At 37.1% G+C, this 22,065-nt stretch overlaps 1 protein-coding gene and 1 long non-coding RNA gene across 6 annotated transcripts in view; one reads left to right on the forward strand and one right to left on the reverse strand.

The window, feature by feature from the left end:
- Positions 1–20,964, reverse strand: part of ADCY2 (adenylate cyclase 2) — a 156,383-nt gene extending 135,419 nt beyond the window's left edge. For 2 of the 5 annotated variants that reach the window (XM_060691099.2, XM_034411784.3), the window contains exons 1-2: positions 6,262–6,384; positions 3,657–3,854 (exon numbers count right to left, since the gene is read on the reverse strand). Coding sequence is in view for 3 of the 5 variants with exons in the window: in XM_034411782.3 (XP_034267673.2) it covers positions 3,657–3,854; positions 20,160–20,420 (459 nt within the window). In the remaining 2 variants the exon portion in view is untranslated. Of the gene's footprint in view, positions 1–3,656; positions 3,855–6,261; positions 6,422–20,159 lie in introns of those variants that run through there. The other 3 variants (XM_034411782.3, XM_060691098.2, XM_034411783.3) reach the window with 3 other exon arrangements.
- LOC117662386 (uncharacterized) lies at positions 6,592–7,702 on the forward strand. Its single transcript, XR_004590371.3, has 2 exons — positions 6,592–6,798; positions 7,467–7,702. It is a non-coding gene; the product is annotated as an uncharacterized LOC117662386 (long non-coding RNA).
- Positions 20,965–22,065: the final 1,101 nt, after the last annotated feature.

Genomic DNA, 22,065 nt, shown 5'->3' on the forward strand with positions numbered 1-22,065 from the left:
TCATTGAGAAATGGGGTAGATGCCAGATAAGCCACTCTGAAGACGTTTTAAAATAGGTTGCGGGGTATTTCTATCCATCACATTTCTAGTTTTGTGTCTTGCATTTGAATTCAAAAAAATTCAATATATCCTGTATAACTCTAAAGCTGCTACAGAGCTACAATGAAAGGCAAAAAAGTAAAGAAAATTAAGAAAAGGGTAATTATTTTGTGGGACTAGTCACAAAATCTAAAAGGCAATGTATTTGATTTCTTTAATATCTGTACATAAAATATATGATATCTGAGTTGGGTGAAAGTCTTGGCAATGTCATTAATCAACCTCAGAACTTCTGTATTAACACTGGTCAAAATAAGACATTTCCTCACTCTGGACCTTTCTGAGAGTTTCACTTCAATTCTTTAAAACTGGATGCATTTCATTTTTAATCCACTAATGCATGTTCATTCTAATGAGTCACTGAAATGAAGCAAGAGACAGACAGTCCTTACTGCCTGGCTGGCAGCAGCAGATTCCTGCTGATGGCAACAAATTATTTGGTGGTTGCTTAAAAGCCCTTTTCAAACATTCTATTGAATTCAAAAAATGCTGCTTCCTCCGAAGTTATTTTGCTATATATGCCACAGGACAAGTTAAATCATACTTTGATTTGAGCACTGCTTTCAATAGTATCTTCAGATGCCCAACATGAAAGGTACAATTGTTTCTTTCTGTCTCTGTCACATAACACTTCGTCATTTAAAGTTTAGTCTCCCTAGATATGGTGTAGTTTATGATGGGTTTGATCAAGATTTAGGGAAGTGTAATAGTGTTAAATTTCTTTCCTCTCAGCCTCTGGTGCCACAATTTCACCTGCGTGTCATTCACTGCAGTCCTCTAGCTACTTCTCAAGCACTTGAGGAATAGATGAGCAGGTGCGGGAAAGAGCTACAAGCTATTGCCTTAATTTTAGTCCAATCCTATAATCTTTCTTGTGGCTACTTTAAGACATAGTATTCTAAGAGAAGGGTAAAGGAAAGATTCCCATTCTAAATTTCTAGGACTGTTTTCTCCACTGAAGATTTTTATGTAATTCTTTTGCAATTTGAGGCCATATGTGTTTTTAAAATTGTTCTTAAAATCATGTCACGTTATTTATTTAAATTAAAAATAATAATTCAAGTAAATCCACTTCTCTTTTTTCAGATTTTCTAAATTTAACCTACTTGAGATAAAAAGGGCACAAAAAAAATAAACAGTTTTTTGTATGTATCATAGGCAGCTGATTTTCCTGAATATGGAATGACCTTATTACTTAATCAGCTGATCCGAAAGAAAAGCTATTACACTTCAAACTGGCCATCAGCCAGACAATGTAGGCTGGTGACCCCCAGGGGGAGAGCCTTCTCTGTGGGGGCACCTACCCTCTGGAATCAGCTCCCCCCAGAGATAAGGAGAATCCAAGACCTCAGTGCCTTCCGTCGCGCCCTTAAAACCCATTTATTTAAACAAGCCGGGCTGGCTTAAGATGAAATTTTTAACTGTTTTTAAATGTTTTAAACGTTTTTAATTGGTAAATGAGTTTTAATTGGGCCAAATTTATATATCTTTTAATTGTTTTTAATATTTGTTCTGCATGTTTTTTAATCTGGCTGTACACCACCCTGAGTCCTTAGGGAGAAGGGCGGTATAGAAATCCAATATAAAATAAAATAAAAAATAAAACTACATCCTTAACTTGACATTTCTATCATTCAGCAAAAATACTGACTGTTTTCACCTCTTGACAATGGAAGTTTTTCTATTCAGTCATGAGGAGTCTTAACTTGTTAACTTTCTCAATCCACTCCTCCCCCAACATCTACACCTATGTAACAGCTAAAACTCTAATTTTCAAAACCTTTAACTGGGCAAAACAGTGCATCCTAGGCATAAATTTTGAACAAAATTGCCTCAAATGTCATGTTATGACATAAACATTATCATAAAACAGTTTATGTCATAATGCAGAACATGTTGTAAAGAACCTCTATGTAATGCCTTCATTGGAAAAGATGGGATATATTCAGAGAGGTATATCTGCCTTGGAAAAAAAAACATGTTGAACTGTGTAACGTATCAATATCAGTACAGAAAATGTTTTATTACATTTTGTATTATGTCATAAACTATTTTATGGCAATTTTTATGTCATAACATGTTTTATAAAATTTGCTAAATTTGAATTTGGCAGTCATGTGTTCCAGATTTTGGACACATATGGTAAGTTAGACCATATGAGGCACTTTGGTCAAAAAATGTTGCCCTATAATGCACTGTTTCACCAAGTTAAAGGTTATGGGAAGAAGAGTTTTAGTAGTATACTAGATACAGGTGCCTTATTCGGTCATTGTTTCAGAGATATTTTCTTACCTAAACAGAGAAATAGAATGACCATGGATAAGCAAAAAATCAGTGGAAGTAGGAGTGACTTCCAACTTCTTGCCAACTTCCTCATTGAGTTTTCTTGTGGAATCCTTCCTTCCTTCCTTCCTTCCTTCCTTCCTTCCTTCCTTCCTTCCTTCCTTCCTTCCTTCCTTCCTCCCTCCCTCCCTCCCTCCCTCCCTCCCTGGAAGAAAATCAATGGAGAACCCAGCAGAAAGTTACAAGGCCCAAGGCCAGCAAGCATATATGTTGTTGCTACCAGGTAAAGAAGAGAATGAGGGGGTGGGTGGAGATGTGTGTAAGCAATGGTACCCAGAGATGCACGAGAGGTTCTATGGGTTGGGTATGGGTGTGTATCAGAGATGCCACACTTCCTGGGAGTATGTTGGTGGGCAGTGTATGTTGAAAAGTGTGCTTGGGAGGGCACAAAAGGTGCTGTGCAGGTTGAATAGTGAACAGGAAAAGTGGCATGGGTCAAGAAGGGTATGTGGGCTATGGGATATGTAAAAGGTGCTATGTGAGTCAATTAGGGCACATAGGGAGTGGTGCAAGAAAATGAATAGAGGTCATAGGAATGAATGAGAGATGCCACAACAATCAGCGATGGTGCATGGCATGCTGCAAGGATCAGGGAAGACATGCAGCATGGTGGCACAGGTTGGAGGAGGATGTAAGGAAGCGGCATGGGCTGGAAAGGTGATGGGGATTTTGTCTTCCCTGTTCTTCCCTTCCTTCCTTCTTTCCCCTTTCTCTTTCTAGTAGGCAGGTAAGTGGCTGTTGTTTGGTGTGAGAAGGAAAAAGGGATTGTATGATTGGCTGGGAAACTGTCACAGAATGTTGAAAAGGAAGATCACAGACTAAGCAGCAGCCAATAACACTGAAGCAGACGCAACCTTCACAAAATACATTTTCTCAGGAATAATAGGTCCCAGATTATGCATGCACTCTGTAAATTAGCCCACTTGAGATTAAAAAAATGTTACCCTATCATGCACCATTTCACCCAGTTGAAGGTCATGATAAGAGTTTTAATGCTATATAGTTAAGATACATATTTGAATGTATCTTAACTTTTTCAGTGAGGTCAGTACATTAGACGCTCTTTCATTGTTGAAGACATTGAATAATCTGATAAGGAAATATCTCTGAAAGGAACTCCCAATGGATCATGGGTTGTCTACGTTCTAATAAAATCAAGTATTCCTTCAAACCGATAGAAATGTTTTGCATTAAAAAAAAAAATCAAAGCCTACCTGGTCCCATGGACAGATTATTCCTCCAAACCACATGAAGAGATATCCCATGGCAACAAGGCATACCCAGACAACCACAGAAAAAACACGTAGGAACTTTTTGAATAGTGGTTCTATGCAGGCAAGGATAAATATGGCAAAGAAAATTGCCAGAGCAGTAGGAACGGTTATCAGGAATGCGACATGGTCCTCCGTTTCCTGAAAATAAGAAAATATGAAAGCTTACAATTTATTCTTACCATCCTCTATTGAAATAAATACCAAACTGGTGAAATTTTTCCAGACCGATCATGCGTTTAGATTACCATGTATTGCATTTTCAAGGGCCAATTATTTTTGTATACAGCAGAGGAGTGTCGAAGGGCAAATTGATTTAATCCAATTTAACAAACAATATAAACAAAAATATATTTTAAATTAAAAAAAGAGGAAAGCAATATATTTTCTAGCTAATGCTTGAACAATTAAAACCTATTGGTTTGCAACTTGAATTAAATTCTCTTATGAATGTAAGATTTTATTATGCTGCTCAGTTGCCTTTCGCTGGGTACTGCATTTGCTAGGAGAAAAAAAAAATAGTTGCAAAGTTTGTCTTTCTGCATGCATACGCCAGAAACTAAATTTTATTAAATTCAGGGCTACTTACTTCTGAATAAACACACTGAGGAATGCATTGTTACTTACTTGCAGTCTAAAGCTAGTATCCAAAGAAGCATGAAACTAATTCCATGCATTCCAGGAGTTAGTTTATGGTTTCCTTCCATAAAACATGGCAAACTCTAGATGGAAATTTCCAAGCAGTTATGTCAGGATAGTGTGTTTTCAAGATTGCTACAAGCTGGCTCAAACCCTTCAAATGAGCTTAAGGAGTCCTTGAGAACCAGTCTTTGGGATCCTTGCTGTATGACATGCATACATTTACCGGTATTTGGAGACTATCTAGCTAACAAAATCATTTTATGGTGCTCAAAAAAATATATGGTTCTCTTAAAATAAAGAAAGTCTCTTCCAAATGTTAGCTTTCATGGTGGGGTGAGGTTGAGATTAGATTTTTGTTGAGTGTCAGCCTAATCTATTTCTTTGGCCAAAAATTCTAAAAATCTCCATAATTTACTTTGCATCTGTTTTCAGTTTCCATCTTCAAGTGCAGTTTCCCTTTCTGAAATCTACCCACATTAGATTTAAAAGAAATTTTTGTCAACTTCTATACAAAATAATAACAAATTCCTGAATTATTTTGCTAAATTATTTTGCAATCTAGATTTTATTTTCATCACTTTTCCATTTCTCACATAAGGCAAACCAATCATGTATGAAAAGTAAACTGAAATCTGCTTGATTCCTTCTCATGATCAAGTGGGAGGAGGAAAGAAGAGTGGAGTTCACACTTAAAACTGCAATGAAGCTAGATAAATATTTTTCCATAAAATAGAATGGAAGGTTAGAGTATTCATTGGATAACTATTGATAACATATTTGAAATACAATATATAATGCACTGTATTTAATTTAAAATTTATTTAACCTCAAGGACTGATCAAACCACACTAAATTTTACATAGATAAGCAGCTTTTAATTCAGTTTGAGAGCATTCAATAGGAGTTCTGTAATTTACAAACTGATTTGTCACTCCCACTGTGAGCACTACTACAACTCTCAGAGTAGCAAATCTGATTTCTAGTTATTCTTTGTATAGGTATTTTATTTAATATTTCTGTCAAAGGGGTTTTCCAAATAGCATGTAACACTGTAACGGTCAGCTATTAAATAATATGAATTCTACTAGTACTACTAAATCAAAATGCCTCTGAAAATTTAACGATCACTGTCTGGGCCTTAAGAGGATATATCAATCAACCAAATCTTTCTAACGATCATAGATCAGCATATAAGAGGGAATATAAACAACATTATGGAGCATACTACCAATTGCAGAAATTAATAATCTGGACATTTCACCTGTATTTTCCCCCCTTCTGTGATGTACAATGATAATTTTTTCCCCACAATTTGTTTCTTATTAGTGGCAGTGTGGCAATACCTTCCTTATTTTCTATTTATATTTTTGCTAATTTATGTGCAAATTTATCACTAGCCTTTAATGGTTTTACTTAGCTTATACTATGCTTTGACATGTTTGATATAGCATGTGAATCTATAATATGTCATATTTAACATTGACAGCATTATTAAAATGATCTTGAGTTTCATAAAATTGTCCCCTCTTTTCTTTTTTCAACTATGAAAATATACTTAAAAATAAACCTCTGGCATATGCTTCTATCTTTCCCTATTATTTTCTTTAGTTGTGTTAATATGAAAAAAGTATCACATTTCTACTTATATATAACTTTATTTGCGCTAAGATTACAAACCCTTTTTTTAGTAAGAAATTAGAACAATCATTCCTTAAAGCCAAAAAGAACATATACTGTAGTTATTTTATTCTAAATTCTGAATCCCTCTACAGACCCTCTAGCTGAAAATATTTAGTTCTTTTTTTAGGCTTAGATTTTGTATTTGATTCTACCTTGATGTCTATCTGCTGCTTTCAATTAATCTTAACTGAGAATGATAAAATACAGTATTTGAAAATTATATAACCTGCCCTCCTAGGTAACAGTAGCTGACAGAGAACTCTCTAATGCAGAAAGCTTCAAGTAAATGCTAAAACGCATTACTGCCAGGAGCAATACAGCCTCCTAAAGTTGTGGTCAAGCCACAAATGGGGCAGAATCTCTTTCACAGACCTTTTAGCTAAACTGCAGGAATAACTCTAGGCACAGGTCACAATCTCCCAGTCCTGATTGTTTGGTCACATCTGTAGTATCTTGTCACTGACCTCACAAAAGCAATAGTTATTCAGATCAAAACTGCCAGTGAGCAGTTTGTTCAGAAAGACTGAATTGCTTGGGTGGCCCATTTAATTGCCCTCCTGACAGCCTAGGAAACAAGACACAGAAGCTACACTGAGGAAAGTGGCAGGAAAGATGCCATGAAAATCTATACAGTGGGAAAGAAGCAGACAGGCCTATTACTTATGTTCCTCTAGCAAGGCAGCAGAACAGACATAGTAGCATGGAAGAGCAGCATTCATTTTGAATTTGGTTTTCTAATCTAATTGCTGAAGAAAGATGGGTTGTGAGTATGTGTGTGTGTGTGTGTGTGTGTGTGTATGTGTGTGTTGTGGTCTATGTCTGTATATTGGACAGGGAGACAGAAACAATGTTGCCCTTGTTTTGCTAAAGATAAGAGATTATATCCAGCTGCTTTGAAAAATATTTTTTAAAGAGCAACACTATAATCTTTTTCCATGCTTCCAGCTTGCTATTTCTTAGGCCTTACTAAGCATTTAGTATTATTTTTCAAAGGACGAGGAGAAGGAGAAAGAGTGTAATAACTAAGTACAGATTCCTCCCCATTAACAATTGCTTTCCCTTGCCTCCACCACATGATCCAATTTCAGGTGTACCATTTAAATATATTTATTATTCTGCTTAAGCTTTCTGTTGTCTTCTAGAACCACAGCTTTTCCCTGATTTCTTCTTTTTATATAGCTTGATCGACTCTATCATGTTTCCAAAGTTCCTAATGTTCTATTTTTTCAACCTGTTTCAATTTAAAACTTACACGGTAAATAATATAAATATTGAAACTTGCATTAACAGCTTTTGCTTTTTTTTGTTTCGAGTGGGAACTCATACAGTTATTAAATACTGTATGTTTATAAATCTACTGAGCTTTGTTTTATTCAAGTTTATTGAATCTGTATGTAAATTGAAAGATCAGTCAACATCTATTTCATATAGGGTTTATTAAAATGATTTCTGGAGAAGGCTCTAATGCTGGAAAAGGTGGAAGCAAAGAGAAGAGGGTGACCAGAGCAAGATGGATGGACTCAATTGCAATGCACTGTTGGAAGAACTGAAAGATCAAGTTAAGGACAAATTGTGATGGAGAAAGTGTTTCTATCTGGTGAATAAGGATTGATAACAACTTGAAGGCACATAATCAATTATTAAAATTATTAAAATAAAAATTAAAATGTATCTTGTTTATTTACAACAAAACATCATTTTTAAAACAAAAATTATCTAAAAACTGGTAATAATCCATAAAATGGATTCAGTATCTACCTCGGAGAAGCATGATGAAAGAGGATGCTCTACATCAAATATAGGCTGTCTTATAATAGCAATCAGACCAGTTTCCTATATCAAGTGTGGCAACAGCTTTCCAAGAGCCAGCAATGAAGGTGCTCTGAATGGAATGTGTGACATTTGTGCACTATATATGTACGCTACTATGGAGCTATAGCTATTCAGCTCAATGTTTTGGCCAACTGTCCTAGACAGTTTCCTTAGTACAAAACTAAATTTTAACAAAAATGTTAATCTCACAATGAAAAAGAGAAACTAAGTATTTAAAAACTGGCCAAAATGGATTGAGCAAAATCCTTGTCCAATAAATGCAACTAGGTTGCACCAAATAATTATATCTTGGCCACAGAAAAAACTATACGTCCTTTCTCTGATCTTGTCAGGACTGCCATCCTGCTACGCCATGCATTGCCTGCTGTCAGCCTGCCATACTCAAAGGGGAGGAGAAAGCTGTGGGGTGGGATAAGGGGGAGGGTAGCATGAGAGGAATCGAAACGATGCATGTGCCATCCCGTGAGAGCCACCGACCGTTCCAAGGTCACACTGTAGAATGCAGAATCATCCAGCCCGCGAAGACAGGAACTGTTACCTAAAGAAATTGTTAACACTCAATTGGACACCTGTTGATAATCAGGGGGGAAGGTGAGAACAAGGTAAAAGTTAACTATATGCTTTGGGCGTGAAAATCTTAGATCCAGCATTGCTTCTTCTGTAACCACTTGGCTTAAGTAAAGTATAGTTTCATTAACAATGGACCCAAGAGTCTTTCTTTTCTAACCAAGTTGGGACAGTTGACACATCTTGCAATGTAGCAGAAATACCTTAAAGGATGAAGACATTGCAAAGACAGCTATAAATATTAATTCTACCTTTGTTTACCTGATTGTATTATATATGTAGAGATCAATTATAGGGGACCATATCCAATATTAAGGACATTGTGCCTCCATTCAGATTTCCATTCTGCTCTGCACAGAGGCAACAAGTCTTGAGTAAAACTAAATTTCTCTTCTATAAGGCATGAAGTATATGCTTGAAATTGAATTCCATGGAATTCTACTGCATATGCAATATTATATCATCAACAGTTTTCAATCCATGTACTGAAGAATTCCATGGAACTTTCTTACTAAATTCTTATTTTAAAAATCAGTACAAGAGCATTCTGAAAAACATTTCAACTACGACTACAGATTTTCTGCTGCACATCCTCCCATTAGGCAGTGTGGGATGCATTTTAGAAATGAAAAAAAAAACTTTCATTTGGAGTGATGATAAGGCTGAACAACTCCAGATCAATAAAGAACTGAAAGATGCTCAGAGGGAGCTTTATTCTATCATTTGGAATTTGCTCTATGTGTCTCTGACCTTGAATAAAAATAAATGTAACAATTAAAATGGAAATACACCAATAGACAATAACTGAACCCACCTTCATAGGATTCAATTCAATTGCATTTCTTACATGAGTTATGACCACCCATTCCATTAAAATATGGGTGGCTTGCAAAATACAAAAAGCAGTTGGAGAGTTAAGTTTGTGAAACAATTTAAACAGTTGAAACATACATAAAAAGGCAGCCCAGACTAAAACAACCAGAACAATAAATAGTATCAATATGACAAGACTCCACATATACATTACCAAACACATTAATGCTAGGCCTGGGAACAGAGCCATGTTTTAAGGGCTTTCTAGAATCCCAGCAGTAGTGGCCATGTACATCCAAGGGTAGGGGGGGGGGTGGATTATGTTCCAAAGGGTGGCGGTACCACAGAAAAGACACACTTTCTGGATCCCACAAGCTGACAATGTTTAATTGAGGGGAACTTGAATGCATCCATTCTGTCTGAAAGTACTGGGTAAGAAAAAGCAACTGGAGAGTGTAGCTAGGACAGTATCTCAAAAAAGCAAAGAAATCTCTGCACCTAGCATTATCATTGCCTGCAAAGGGTTTTTTCTAAAAGAAAAAATAGTGCTATAATCTTACCTCTTCAGGAAGAAAAGATGGCCTTGGCATGACATTTATTTCCAATAGGCATGTACAGCGAAGTAAAAATGAACAGTCACATACTTTGAAAACTTTGTTTCTATGCACATCTCCATGCTCACAAATACTTAATAGGCTTTTTAAAAAGCACGTGGCAGCATTTGGAGGTCACAAATGTAATACTCTAGTTTATCAACATTCCTTAAGTTTTCTAACACGTCCTACATTTTCCCTGCATTTATAATGTTATATAGTGGAATGTGCCTTGTACTTCTATTTTAGCCCAGCTACTCTTACACTCTATTAATTACATGTTCCTCCTGAGCAGCAATTGCATTTTGAAGGAGCAGTGATTCATCTGATGCACAAAAAATACTATAATCTAGACCTTGTCTTGGTTGCAATAACAGAATCCTTTTTTTTCTAAAATATCAGTAAGTCCTTTAAGAATTTGGGGTTGCAGCTTTCTCTGTTTTTGCTAACACAAGCACAAAGAATTATTAGAATGACTAGAAGGGATCCACTACGGCAATAACTAATGGAAGCGATGAATCATGCAATGCAAATCAAGTATTTTCACCTGTCTACAGTACTATATATAGATGTCAATATTCTCATCTTGTTTACTGTCACCTAATGTACATGATGAACATATGTCTGTCAAAATAACATCTTGCCTCAAAGTATTAGAGCTTATGATTCTATGTAGATACACACATTCCATTTTAACTTAGTACAAAATAACCATACAATCAATGATCAGGAATTTAAAATAAAATGCTTTAAAATAACGGAAGGCATTTTTCATTAGAAAATAAAATATGTATTTATTAGCAACATTACCAAAAATAGCATAATAATGTTAGTCCATATAAAAATAGTACATTAAGTAACCTTGTATTTTAATCTTTCCACTTAATCTCCATTTAATTTCATTAAAATTATTCATTCTCCATTTAATTTCTCCATTTAAACTCTCCAAAGAGTGATTTTTAAAACAACAACAACAAGGTAATTACAGTGTTCTAATTTTATCATTCTATTACTCTGAGCCAAGAAAATGCAAACCACTTATAAAATTCAACATAGATTTAATTGAGCAAAAGTCTTCTTTAGGAAAATTTAGTCATGTGTTGTGGTTTCTGCAAGCTCAGTGAGGCTATTTAATACATGAATCCATAGAGAAAACATAATTCCTAGTAGTTGATAGAAAAACAAAAGCAACAGGCCTCACACATGTCTTCACACTGGTCATTACTCTGAGAAAGATCTAGAATATGTCTGTGAGTAATTAATTAAACAAATTTATACAATTACCATCTTCCAAAAGAAACTTTGGTTGGGTAACAAAAACACCTTCAATTAAAAAAATACTGCATTGAGACCCCAATAAAAACTTCTATTGAGATATTTCTCAGCAAGCAAATCAATACTTAAAGGATCCTCTAGAATTATATTAAAAATAATTACAGTTCATTTTATTGTGGTTTAAAAACATTACTTCTTGCTTTTTTTTTTTTTTTGTATGCCCTTCAAGGCAGCAGTACAGTGGCTCAAACAGTTATGCCTGAGGTTCTGGTTTATAAAACTGCACATGTGTTCATTATCTCCCCTTCATTATCTCCCCGGTTCTTCTGTTTATTGAGACCTACCAAAAACACAAGCAACTGCCTCACATAATAGTTAAGCAACCTCTTTAAGAATTATGGATAAGATAAGCATATAATAAATTGTAGTTTTACTGTTGCATGCATTAGGATTCCAAGGTAAAAAGTACCATATACTGTAAGTGCAAGGAAGTTCTCAAAGATTTAATCCTTATCAGCCCTGACCACACCAACGGATTATTTATGGATGGAAGCAGTGATTCAACATTCCCCTTTCTCTCTGTCTCCAATTCTTTACTCCTATCCATGCAATTCCCAGTATCAAAAGTAATGCAGAAATTAACTTAGCAGCACTCATTAACTAACCCCAAATCCAAAATTAATATTGTGGGTAAATTCTGAAATATTATGACAACATTGAGAAATGTATCTTCAGCTCTCTGAACGTTCACATAGGACAGAGTATCCCTTCCATGCCACATTCTCACAAAATGGTCAATTGAATAAGCCACTATTCCTCCTTACGTGTCAGCAGTGCATAAATTGTAATGATCAATCAGGGAACAGACACTACAAGATAGTCCATGAGACTATTACCTGCTGTATTTTCCTTTTTTGACCTTGGACAAGAAAAAAAAAAGTGAGGCGGGTTTCTTATATACAATACCATCACAGCATGTTCAGCAGGAAGATTACCCAGAACTGTAACTGAAGGAGAAAGATTAAAGATGCTTAGAGAAGTTATTTTTAGTGGGATCTCTCTATAATATTTGTTTGTTTGTTTATATGTTTCCTGCCTGTATTCTTTTTACAAATAAGGTGGCGAACATATACAACATACCTTTCTCCTATTTTCCCTACAACAACCACCCTGTGAGATGAGTTGGGCTGAGAGAGTGACCAGCCCAAAACCACCCAGCTGGCTTTCATGGCTAAGACAGGAACTTCAATTCACAGTCTCCACTAGATCAAATTGGCATAATTTCTCTATCTTTGATGTTAGAAGGACTTTTAATCTCTGATCATTCTTTCATCCTAGCTCAGGTTGATTTGGGGAACTAAGTCTAGCCCCAAACAATTACAGGGTTGTTTTAACTTACAACTCCTATGATTATAATCAAGTGGATTGCAGTATTTTCCTGACAGGCTATCTCAGGGGTGTCAAACTTGCGGTGTCACGTTGTCATCACATGATGTATCACGACTTTTTCCCCCTTCGCTAAAATGGGGGTAGGCGTGGCTAGCATGTGACACATCCGGTCCATGGGTCACGAGTTTGACACCCCTGAGCTATCTTGATTTAGTTAAGCATATTATACAAATGAGATTATTTAGTTGTAAAAGGAGGGGAAGTTGTTTCCAGCCAAATATTTTTTTAAAAAAAACACAAAAGAAAACAACCAAAAGTTTATTTAAAAGATCACCCAAAATTTATCATTCCTTTCATTTATCCTGAAATTCTGAAAAGCTTACCCAGGAGTAAACATGATTGGATTGTAGCAGACATGCATAGGATTGGATCTGTTTCTTTTAGTAAGTTCAAGAGGAAAGGCTCTGCAATTCAAGGAAGTTCAAGTTCTTCCTAATTTTATGAAATCTCTGGTATTATAGATCATGGTATTCTCTTCAATACCCTAGTGGATTGGATCTTGGAAATTCTGTTATGCAATATAATAGTTCCAGTTCTCCCTCTCAATCACATCCATCAGATAAAATCAAGTATTGGGAGTTCAGGATGGTATGGATACATTCCCCTAAAACAGTACATTAGAGCTGTATATATTTGAATACAGTTTTGTCTTATTTTATTGTATTTGTATATTTATTTTGTTGTATTTATTAGATATGTTAGTTGCCTTAAATATTCTATGAATGGGAAGGTGGAAATATTGATTATGAGGATGAGGATGGTGATGATGATGATAACAAGGTTGTCTGTCCTGCATTTGGATTCCAGTTACAAGTAGTAACATGACCAGCTACAAATCACATTACCAGATAAAATTTCAATTGAAAAATATCACAAAGCTAATCCTGGTACTGGTTCTCCCGGGACTCCATTTTTGCTGGCAGAGGATTGCAGGAGGCTGTCGCAGCCAGAAACAGAGCTCGGGAGCCTGTTTTCGCTGAAAGAGCACTTGGACCACCACAGGGGTCCCCAACACGAGTGATGTCAAGCTGGCCACACCCACCCTGGCCACACCCACCCTGGCCACGCCCACTCTGATCCCTGAGGTCAAACACAACCCTGCTGAGGAGGCCCTCAATGAAATCAAGTTTGATACTCCTGATCAAACTCCATGGCTTAGGACCTGGCTACTTACGGGACCGCCTACTACCACAAACAGCTTCCCACCGGCCAGTACGCTCTCATAGAGAGGGGCTCCTCCAGGTGCCATCAGCCAAACAATGTCGACTGGCGGCCCCTAGGGGGAGGACCTTCTCTGTGGGGGCACCTACTATCTGGAACAAGCTCCCCCCGGAGATACGGAGGATCCCGGATCTGTGCACCTTCTGCCGTGCTTTGAAGACACTCCTATTCCAGCAGGCCGGCCTGGCCTAATTTTCTCCCCTTCTTTTAATTTTTAAATTGAAATTTTAATTTGTTTTAAATTATTGGGAATTTTAATTGTCTCGGGCAAAATTATTTAATTTGGTTTTAATTATGTTTTTTTAACTTTTGTATTTATGTGTTTTATTTTGTGCCTGTTCACCGCCCTGAGTCCTTCGGGAGTAGAGCGGTATACAAATTTAATAAAATGAAATGAAATGAAATGAATGATCTAAGATGTCAAGGAATTTACTTTTTTTATATATTGGGAGGAAAAGAAAAGGAAAGCCACCTATACAACATCATATTTTAATATTTCATACTCCAACACTGACTGTAAGTCCTCTTGACTACAGATTTCTTTATGGATAGTCTTCACTTGATCCCCTTTTCAGATAGATGGCCAAATATTTAAATATGGACAAATATTCAGGGTAAGCAAGACTGACACATTACATGAATAGCTTCTGTGCACCTAGCATTTGAATAAGCTATTCTAAGGAACATGTAAAGAATAAGGGGCAGTGTCAGTGGCACAGTTTAATCCCTTTCTCCTTTCATATCATAAGTCTTCATTGTCTGAAAAGAGTTTGAATGATATTGTTAATGTCAACTAATTGTTTATATGTATTGATGTCAGCAAAATGTGAATATCTTTTTTAAAAGAACTGCTGTTTGAACTGTGTTGATAGAATTTTATAATTCTGAAATGCAGAAACTTATTAAAATTAATTTCTGAGAAGCCAAAAAATCTTGAATATAATGAAATTGCATTGTATATAATAACATATACCCAGTTGAAATTAACAGTAGCATAACCACAGCAAGTATTGCATTCCAGGTTATCCTCTCCTGCTTGAAAATTGGTTATACAATTAAGTAGAATGAAAGAAAAAATTATGTTAGAGAAACTGTTTTATGAAATTTTGAGAAACAGAGTCCGAGTGTCATGCTGGGAAATGCGTGTGGACTGGAAAATTAACTTCTTAGTAAAAATAATGTGATTTTAGACAGAAGGATGGAGGGAGTGGGAGAATGATTCTCAATGGCTTTGGTTGTGTTACACTTTCCTGAAAAATTGAAAAGTTTCAATTGATTGTGGTATTAAAAGAAACAATTGACGTTTGTGAACTTTTAACAGTTTGCCTATGGAAGAAGTTACCCTCCCAAAATTAGGCTGGAGATGAGGCCACATACAATGGCTTTCCTCCTGATTTTCATGTATTAATCTCAAGTATAAGTAAGTAGCTCCTGAAAATAAAGATACTATATAATGCTTAGTTAGTAAGGAACTTTTGAAAACCTGCAGGGGGAGTTCATTCTTTTCACTTGAAAACACATGTTCAACACTGAAGCATTTCTTCTTACAGTTTTCTTGCATCAAGAATAAAAAAGTAGGATATATACTTTGTTGCAGAATAAGTAATGGGATAATACAAAAGAAAAATATTCAGAGTTGTCATTGGAATGTCCCATATTTCAAACCGTGCAATTTCCTCTCTGATATTGATTTAGGAAATGAAATGTTTAATTGTCTAAGAAATTATATGTTAAAAGATGTAATATTCTAATGAGTCAAGCTGAAAGGGAAATGTTCAAACCAATTTGGGCAGGCAGAATTCCTGCACTGCACAAGTTTAGAAGATTTTTTTCCGTACCATTTCTGCATATAAATAAGACTTGCCATTATTCCAGGGGAATACATTGAATTAAATAGACATTTTGTTTACAGGCTCAGCTACAACAGATTAAAGGTTTTGTGAAAAGTATTTTTTAGGTGGCCACTATGTATAATCTGTTATTTTGTTTAGCATTATCACAGCAAAAGTAAAATCCCTAGTTCTAATATGAGCTTTAAATAGTATAAACTGCACGGAGGGGGTTATTTCATTAATTATAAACTGCAATTTATATATTGCAATAATTTTTATACAAAAAATTAAGAAAAGGGTCTCATGTACTTACAAATCCAAATCAGCAGCCAGATAATTATTGAACTGATTACTGAATTGTTAAAAAGCAGAAAAAATAATGTTCTCATTACATCTTAATATTAAAAATACTGAAAATTGTGCTGCAAATTACACAGCAGTTGAATGATTATAAACTTAATGTTTCAAACTATTTTGCAAGTAAAGAATTTAACATTATTTTCATAACTTTCGTTTTATCACTGAATGAAAACAATTCATTCATATTGTGGTATGAATAACCATATAATTTACAAACAGCTGGTGTTTTAAAACTTTCTAATGACAAAGTAATAATTATGAATTTATATCAATGCAATATATTATGCAATGTACTGTAAGCAAGAGATTGATATATAGATTGAAAACGTGTTAAGACCATGAATAGTTTCTTGGCAAGAGGTACCCTCAGACAAAAGCTTTTAAGCAAGAAACTTCCCAGTACCCCTAAATCTCTGATTTATCATATAATGGCAAACAGAACCAAGAACAACTTTTCTTTTGACTGTAAAAGAAAACTGCTATTATGGACAAAATAATATGGCTAATCCTTTCTCCCTCTCCTCATACCATTTTTGTTATTAACCAGTGAGAAAAAAAAGCCTCCTATTAAATCTCACAATATATAAGAAATGAACTCACCCCCACTTCCTATGGCATGTTTGGAATGCCAAAGAGAAACCAAACTCTAACATTCAAAATATCTCCCTAAACCAGCTGAGCTTCTGCCAATGCATACACTGGTTTCCGTACCTCACAATAGCTTCTCAGTTCAGGGTACTCATGACACATTCAGAGTCAGGAAAACATTTAAATTGGCCTAAGAAGTTAGACATAAGATCCAGAAAGTATTTTTTCTCATGGAAAGGAATAGAGTAGGAAGAAAATCAGCAACATTCAGTCTCTCAATTCAGTCATTAAAAAAGTACTAGAATAGGTTTTTGAGGACTAATCTCTGCATTCATTTTATCCCATCAATGGGAGTTCTGACTGACTCACAAGACATTTTCCAATTTCCCTGATAACATTGTTCCTCACTAGTCCATCCCCTCCTTCTCTCCCTCCCTGCTTTTATGGCTGGTCTATTGAGTGGCTTCAGTTACCATGCACCGCTGAGTAAACTAAGCTTAAATATTACAGGGTTGTAGCTGTTACTGTGGCAAATGAGTCTAGAATGTGGCTGTGTTGATAGACATGGCCCACCAACTTAGAATTGTGACTATGGCAATTGAAAAACTATAAGAGATCTCTGATTTATTTCCTGGAGAGAGAGAGAGAGAGAGAAATGAAAAGGAACAATTGCATATTTTTTCAAGCCCTGTTTCTGTGCAGATCTCTACACTCACAAATACTTCATAGGCTTTTTAAAAAGCACATGGCAGCATTTAGAGCTCACAAATGTAGTCTTCTAGGTTATTAACATTCCTTAACTTTTCTAACATCTATGTTTCTCCTGCATTTCTAATGCTATAGATTGATTATGTGGCTGGTATTCCTATTTAAACCACAGCTAGCATCATATAGTATTAATTATAGGCTCCTCCTGAGGAACAATTGGTCTGTTGATTGAATAGTGTTAGCATTTGATGCACAACAATACTCCAGTGTAGATCTTGTCTTGGTTGCAATAAGACAATCCTCTTCATTTAAAATATCAAATAGTCTTTAGAGATTTCTACTGTAAACATGAAAACATGCATGTGGTGCAACACGCCTTAGAAAGGAAGGATATTATTTTTTTATAGAAAGAAAACAAGCACCTTTCACCCCACAAATTTCTAGTATTTTATTTTAGATAACATCAGGCTTTGGGATAATCCTACTTGTATACATGCTATAGCATTCCTATAATGCTATATAGGAAGAATGCTCCTGGGGTTTTTTTGAAGAAGGAGCATGGAACTTAGTTTTGATGTTGTGCCCAGTATTTGCACACTGAAGAGAGCATGGGATGTCCATGCTAGTTCTGATTTTAACGTCCCCATCTTTCCATGCCAGTTTTTGTTTGAGCAGTATTGTCTGGCATAGAATTCAATCATGTTCATGTGAACTCTCCAAAGCCCAAGGCTTCTGCTTTATCGGAATTCCTATTTGCAATACAAACAGAAGTAGCGAGCATAGGGATTACCAGAATGGGGCCAAAAGTATTCCTCAACATACTTTCCCTTCTCTGAAAATTATGAGTCTATAACATTGTCAATCTAATAGATAGAACAGACAATTTGGGGGGGAAAGGTTTCTAATTGCATGAAATAATTAGACCAAGTATATATTAAAAAATGGGTTGTAGCATTGACTATCTCTGTTTGGTGTCTGTCAGTTATGATCTTCTCCAGGATTCTTAATTCCATCCTCTCTCTGTTTTCAGGTTCCCCTGCAATCCAAAGTCTGTGGCCATTAAAGACACTCAATAATGCTCTGCTTCCTAGCTTTAGAGACACAGTTTATACTGATAAGTGGTACTAGTGTTAAATATTACTAATATTTACTAATATTTATAATATCCTCTTCTACACTTTTAGCTGAGTTTCATATCTAGCCTAGTTCTCCTACTTTTAAACAGTTTCTTGATTGTTTTCTTCATTTCTGGTCTTAGAGTGAAGTAAACTTTGAACGGAAGTGATACTGATTCTCCACCAGTTTATTGAGAGGTAACCTTTCCTTAAGACATCTTCCTGAGGACAATTTCTGCAAACCCTTGGGTTTTACAAAAATTAGTGATGGAGACCTGCAATATGTAGGTTGCTCTGTTTGGCCATATATACTGAGAAAAAAGAGCGATGGTCTTTTTAACTCCTTTGGGATGAAAACATTTTAAAAAGTGGATAACAAAGATTTGTATAGCTTTAAAACTCTTGTCACTTAGACAACAAATGCCAACAAGGTTAATCTGTCAGCAGGAGAGAAACCAAGCAAATGAATTAGAAGAATTAAATTTGGATTGAGAGCCTAAGCAGTTACTTGGCTGTGAACTTCACTGAAATCTATGAGACTTATTTCCAAGGAGCCAGGCCGATGACCAAATTGTTGGTATGTGTAAATTCCACTTACAAAACTGGTAACTAACTAATAGGACCAAACACAGTAAAAGAACCACATAATTATCCTTGAAAATAATTGCATGGCCTCTTTTATTTACATGAACTGTAGAATTTCTAGAGACGATTATATAAAATAATATTGATTTGCAAATCAAAAGGAGGCTGCAGTGAAAATCAGCTTAAAAAAATAAAAACTCAAAGTTAAAAGATTGCAGGGCGTGGAAGCCAGTCCTTGCTTTAAAGAGAGACAAAATCCTGTGAAAACTCAGCAATAACTCTGCAATTGATTGTAGCCCTTGTACAGGAATCAGACATAAAAATGAAAAAGGGAGAAAGAGTGCAGATTCAGGAGTGCAAATAATAAATTCAGACCTGGATATATTTGGAAGAATGACTGCTTCTAATACGAAAGTAATGCCATTAAAATAGAGAGTACTATACAAACTTTTCAAAGTGTAAAACAAAACTGAATAAAATTGGACTTTTTCCTAGAACTTTTAATCCTAGGGATAACTGCATTTCCATCAAACATATTTTTTAATTGGCTTTGGATCCAGATATTTAAAAAAATAAATACAATTAAGGTATATAATTGCAGCATTAGCATTTGCCACCACATTCTTAACATTCTGAAAATCAGAGGCTTTCCCTAGATGTGATATACAATACAGCAGCTGAAAAATGTTTTCAGTATTAGACATGTTGCTTTAACTCAAGTAATGACAAGGATAACATTGCCAATTCACAATCAATCTTTTTTTAGAACAAAATAAGATGGTCACTTGATCTCTTAATATTTGCGGATGGTGGAAAACGCACACAAAATTCCCAAGAATTTAAAAGTTTCGAAGGGCTTGAAAAACAACGCTCTGGAGCCAGTGCTCGGGGCCACAAGTATTGGGGCATGGTTAAAGCAGATCGAGGGGGATGCCTCAAGCTCCATTCTCTGCTAAACTCTAGTGGGGTAAATCCTGAGCGAGGCCTTGAGGACCGAAGCTGAGCCAGACCGCGGGGTCCGCTACTAGTTCTCGGAGCAAGAACTCCGGGGCTCTTAAGAGCGAGACGGAAGGCCACCTCCCGCAAGTCTGTCTGGGACTCGGAAGGGCAGGGGGCGCTTCCTCGAGGTGGCGGCAAATTTCTTTGCCCGCCAAAGAGCGCCACTCTAAGCGACAGGCAACTTACCAGCCCGGAGGCGAAAAAGAAGACGGCGAGCAAAGCTAGGCAGGCGCCAATCACTATGAGCAGCAGGAAGACAAGCAGCGGGTGTTGTTGGCTCATGCAATAGTACGACTCGTAGAGCCAGTCGCGGTGGGGGCGGCGGCGGCGGCAGCACACGCACAGGGGGCCCCGCTTCGAGCCCTCGGGGGCCCCGCAGCCTTCGCCCTCAGCCTCGGCCGGGGCGTCCGCAGCGCCGCGCTCCAGCAAGTACCGGTGCCGCCTCATCGTTATTGCCCTAGAACCGGAGCAGCCGGTAAAGAAAGAAAAGAGCTCAACTGCTCCGGAGCAGCCGGACGCCTTTCTGGGTTTGCGCCGCGGAACGCGAAGAACGGCAGCAGCACCAGCAACCCCCGGCGGCTCTGCCCAAGCATGATGCGGGAGCGAACCGAGGAAATCGGGCGCACGGGGGCGCGGCGGCAGCAGCGAAGCAACTACCTCTCGGCTGGGGACATGCCCGGGCCCTTCCAGTAGCGGGTGGGAGATAAGCGACTGAGCAGCCGCCCAGTCCCCAAATGATACCGCCGCTGCCGCCTGCAGAGCCACTACCGCCGTCCAACCTCGGGGTGGGGGGGGGAGGAGGCGGGCTCCCTCTCCCCTCCCTCCGCCTCCCTCCACTCTTCTTGCAACTGGCTGCCCTCCCGTCGGCAGCCGGGTTACCGAGAGGCTAGGCTGTCAGCCTCTGGGAAACCTGGCGTACCCGAAGGGGGTCTGCATCTCGGAGGCATATGCAGAGCGCAGGTGGAGGAGAGAGGCGAGGCGAAGCGAGTTCAGGGCGCGCGAAGGAGAAGCTGGCGCTCAAACCGATCTGATTACCTTCCTCGGCTTAACATTTTTTTTCCTGAGCGGATGCCCCGGCGCTCGCCAATCCGGTCTGCTCAAACGCAATTTCGATCGGGAGATAGGAGCCTAAAACCCTCTTCTCTTTTTTCTCTTTCTTTTGAAATATTGGGTTATACAGACCCAACCTGTATAGCTGAGCAGACGTATCCACTGCTGAATTAGCATTCGGCATCAAAGCCTTGGGACAGAGATTGTGAGTTTGTTTCTTTAATAGAAGAACAACTTGTTCTTCGATCTTTTTTGTTTGTTTGTTTGTTTAACCTTTATTTAGAATATAAGTAAAATCTTGCTTATCAGTACGTCTTACCTCCAAGTACTGGATGTGGGGCAGTGAGAAAAAAGACACACACACACACACACACACACACACACACACACACACAAAACATAATAGCTATCTTGCAGTCCTCTCATACCGAAACATCCTAAGGAGAACTAATGTACTTTCATATTACATTGAAGGAGAAACTGAGTCTTAGTATCTGGCTCTGTGCTTGGAAAAGCAGGATATTGTTTCCACCATGACTTGCTTGGCCACTCCAGCCTTGAAGTTTGTTTCAGATTTCCTCAAATTTTGATTCCAGAAAGCTTGCTAGCAAAATTGGAGTCTTTGGTATTCTCTGAGCTTGATTGTTCATTTGTCAACCTTTCGTTACCCAACTAGCATCAGTGCTCTTCTCTTGGAAAAAAAATAGTCTTCCTTCTTTTCACACCATATAAAACTGGCCAAGCCTGTCTTATCAGTTATATCTAAAACAAATAGTTTCCAACTTGGAAACTATTTGGGTTTGGGGTAAGTTAGAATTGAGAGCTAGAAAAGTCTACCAAGTAATACAGAAAATATTTTTTTGAACGTCAGAAAGGTTAGGGATTTAAACATTTAAAAGCAATATTGTCACTTTCTTTGTTTTGTTTTGATTTCCTTCCTTGATTCATCAATTAAGCACAAAAAAGTATATGGAGGCAAAAACTTGCAAGAGCCTAAAAGTACTATAGTGATAGAGTGAGCCATTCATTTAAAAATCAATAC

Source organism: Pantherophis guttatus, chromosome 3 (assembly GCF_059756535.1).
Source record: "Pantherophis guttatus breed Tessera chromosome 3, ASM5975653v1, whole genome shotgun sequence".
Taxonomy (NCBI): domain Eukaryota; kingdom Metazoa; phylum Chordata; class Lepidosauria; order Squamata; family Colubridae; genus Pantherophis; species Pantherophis guttatus.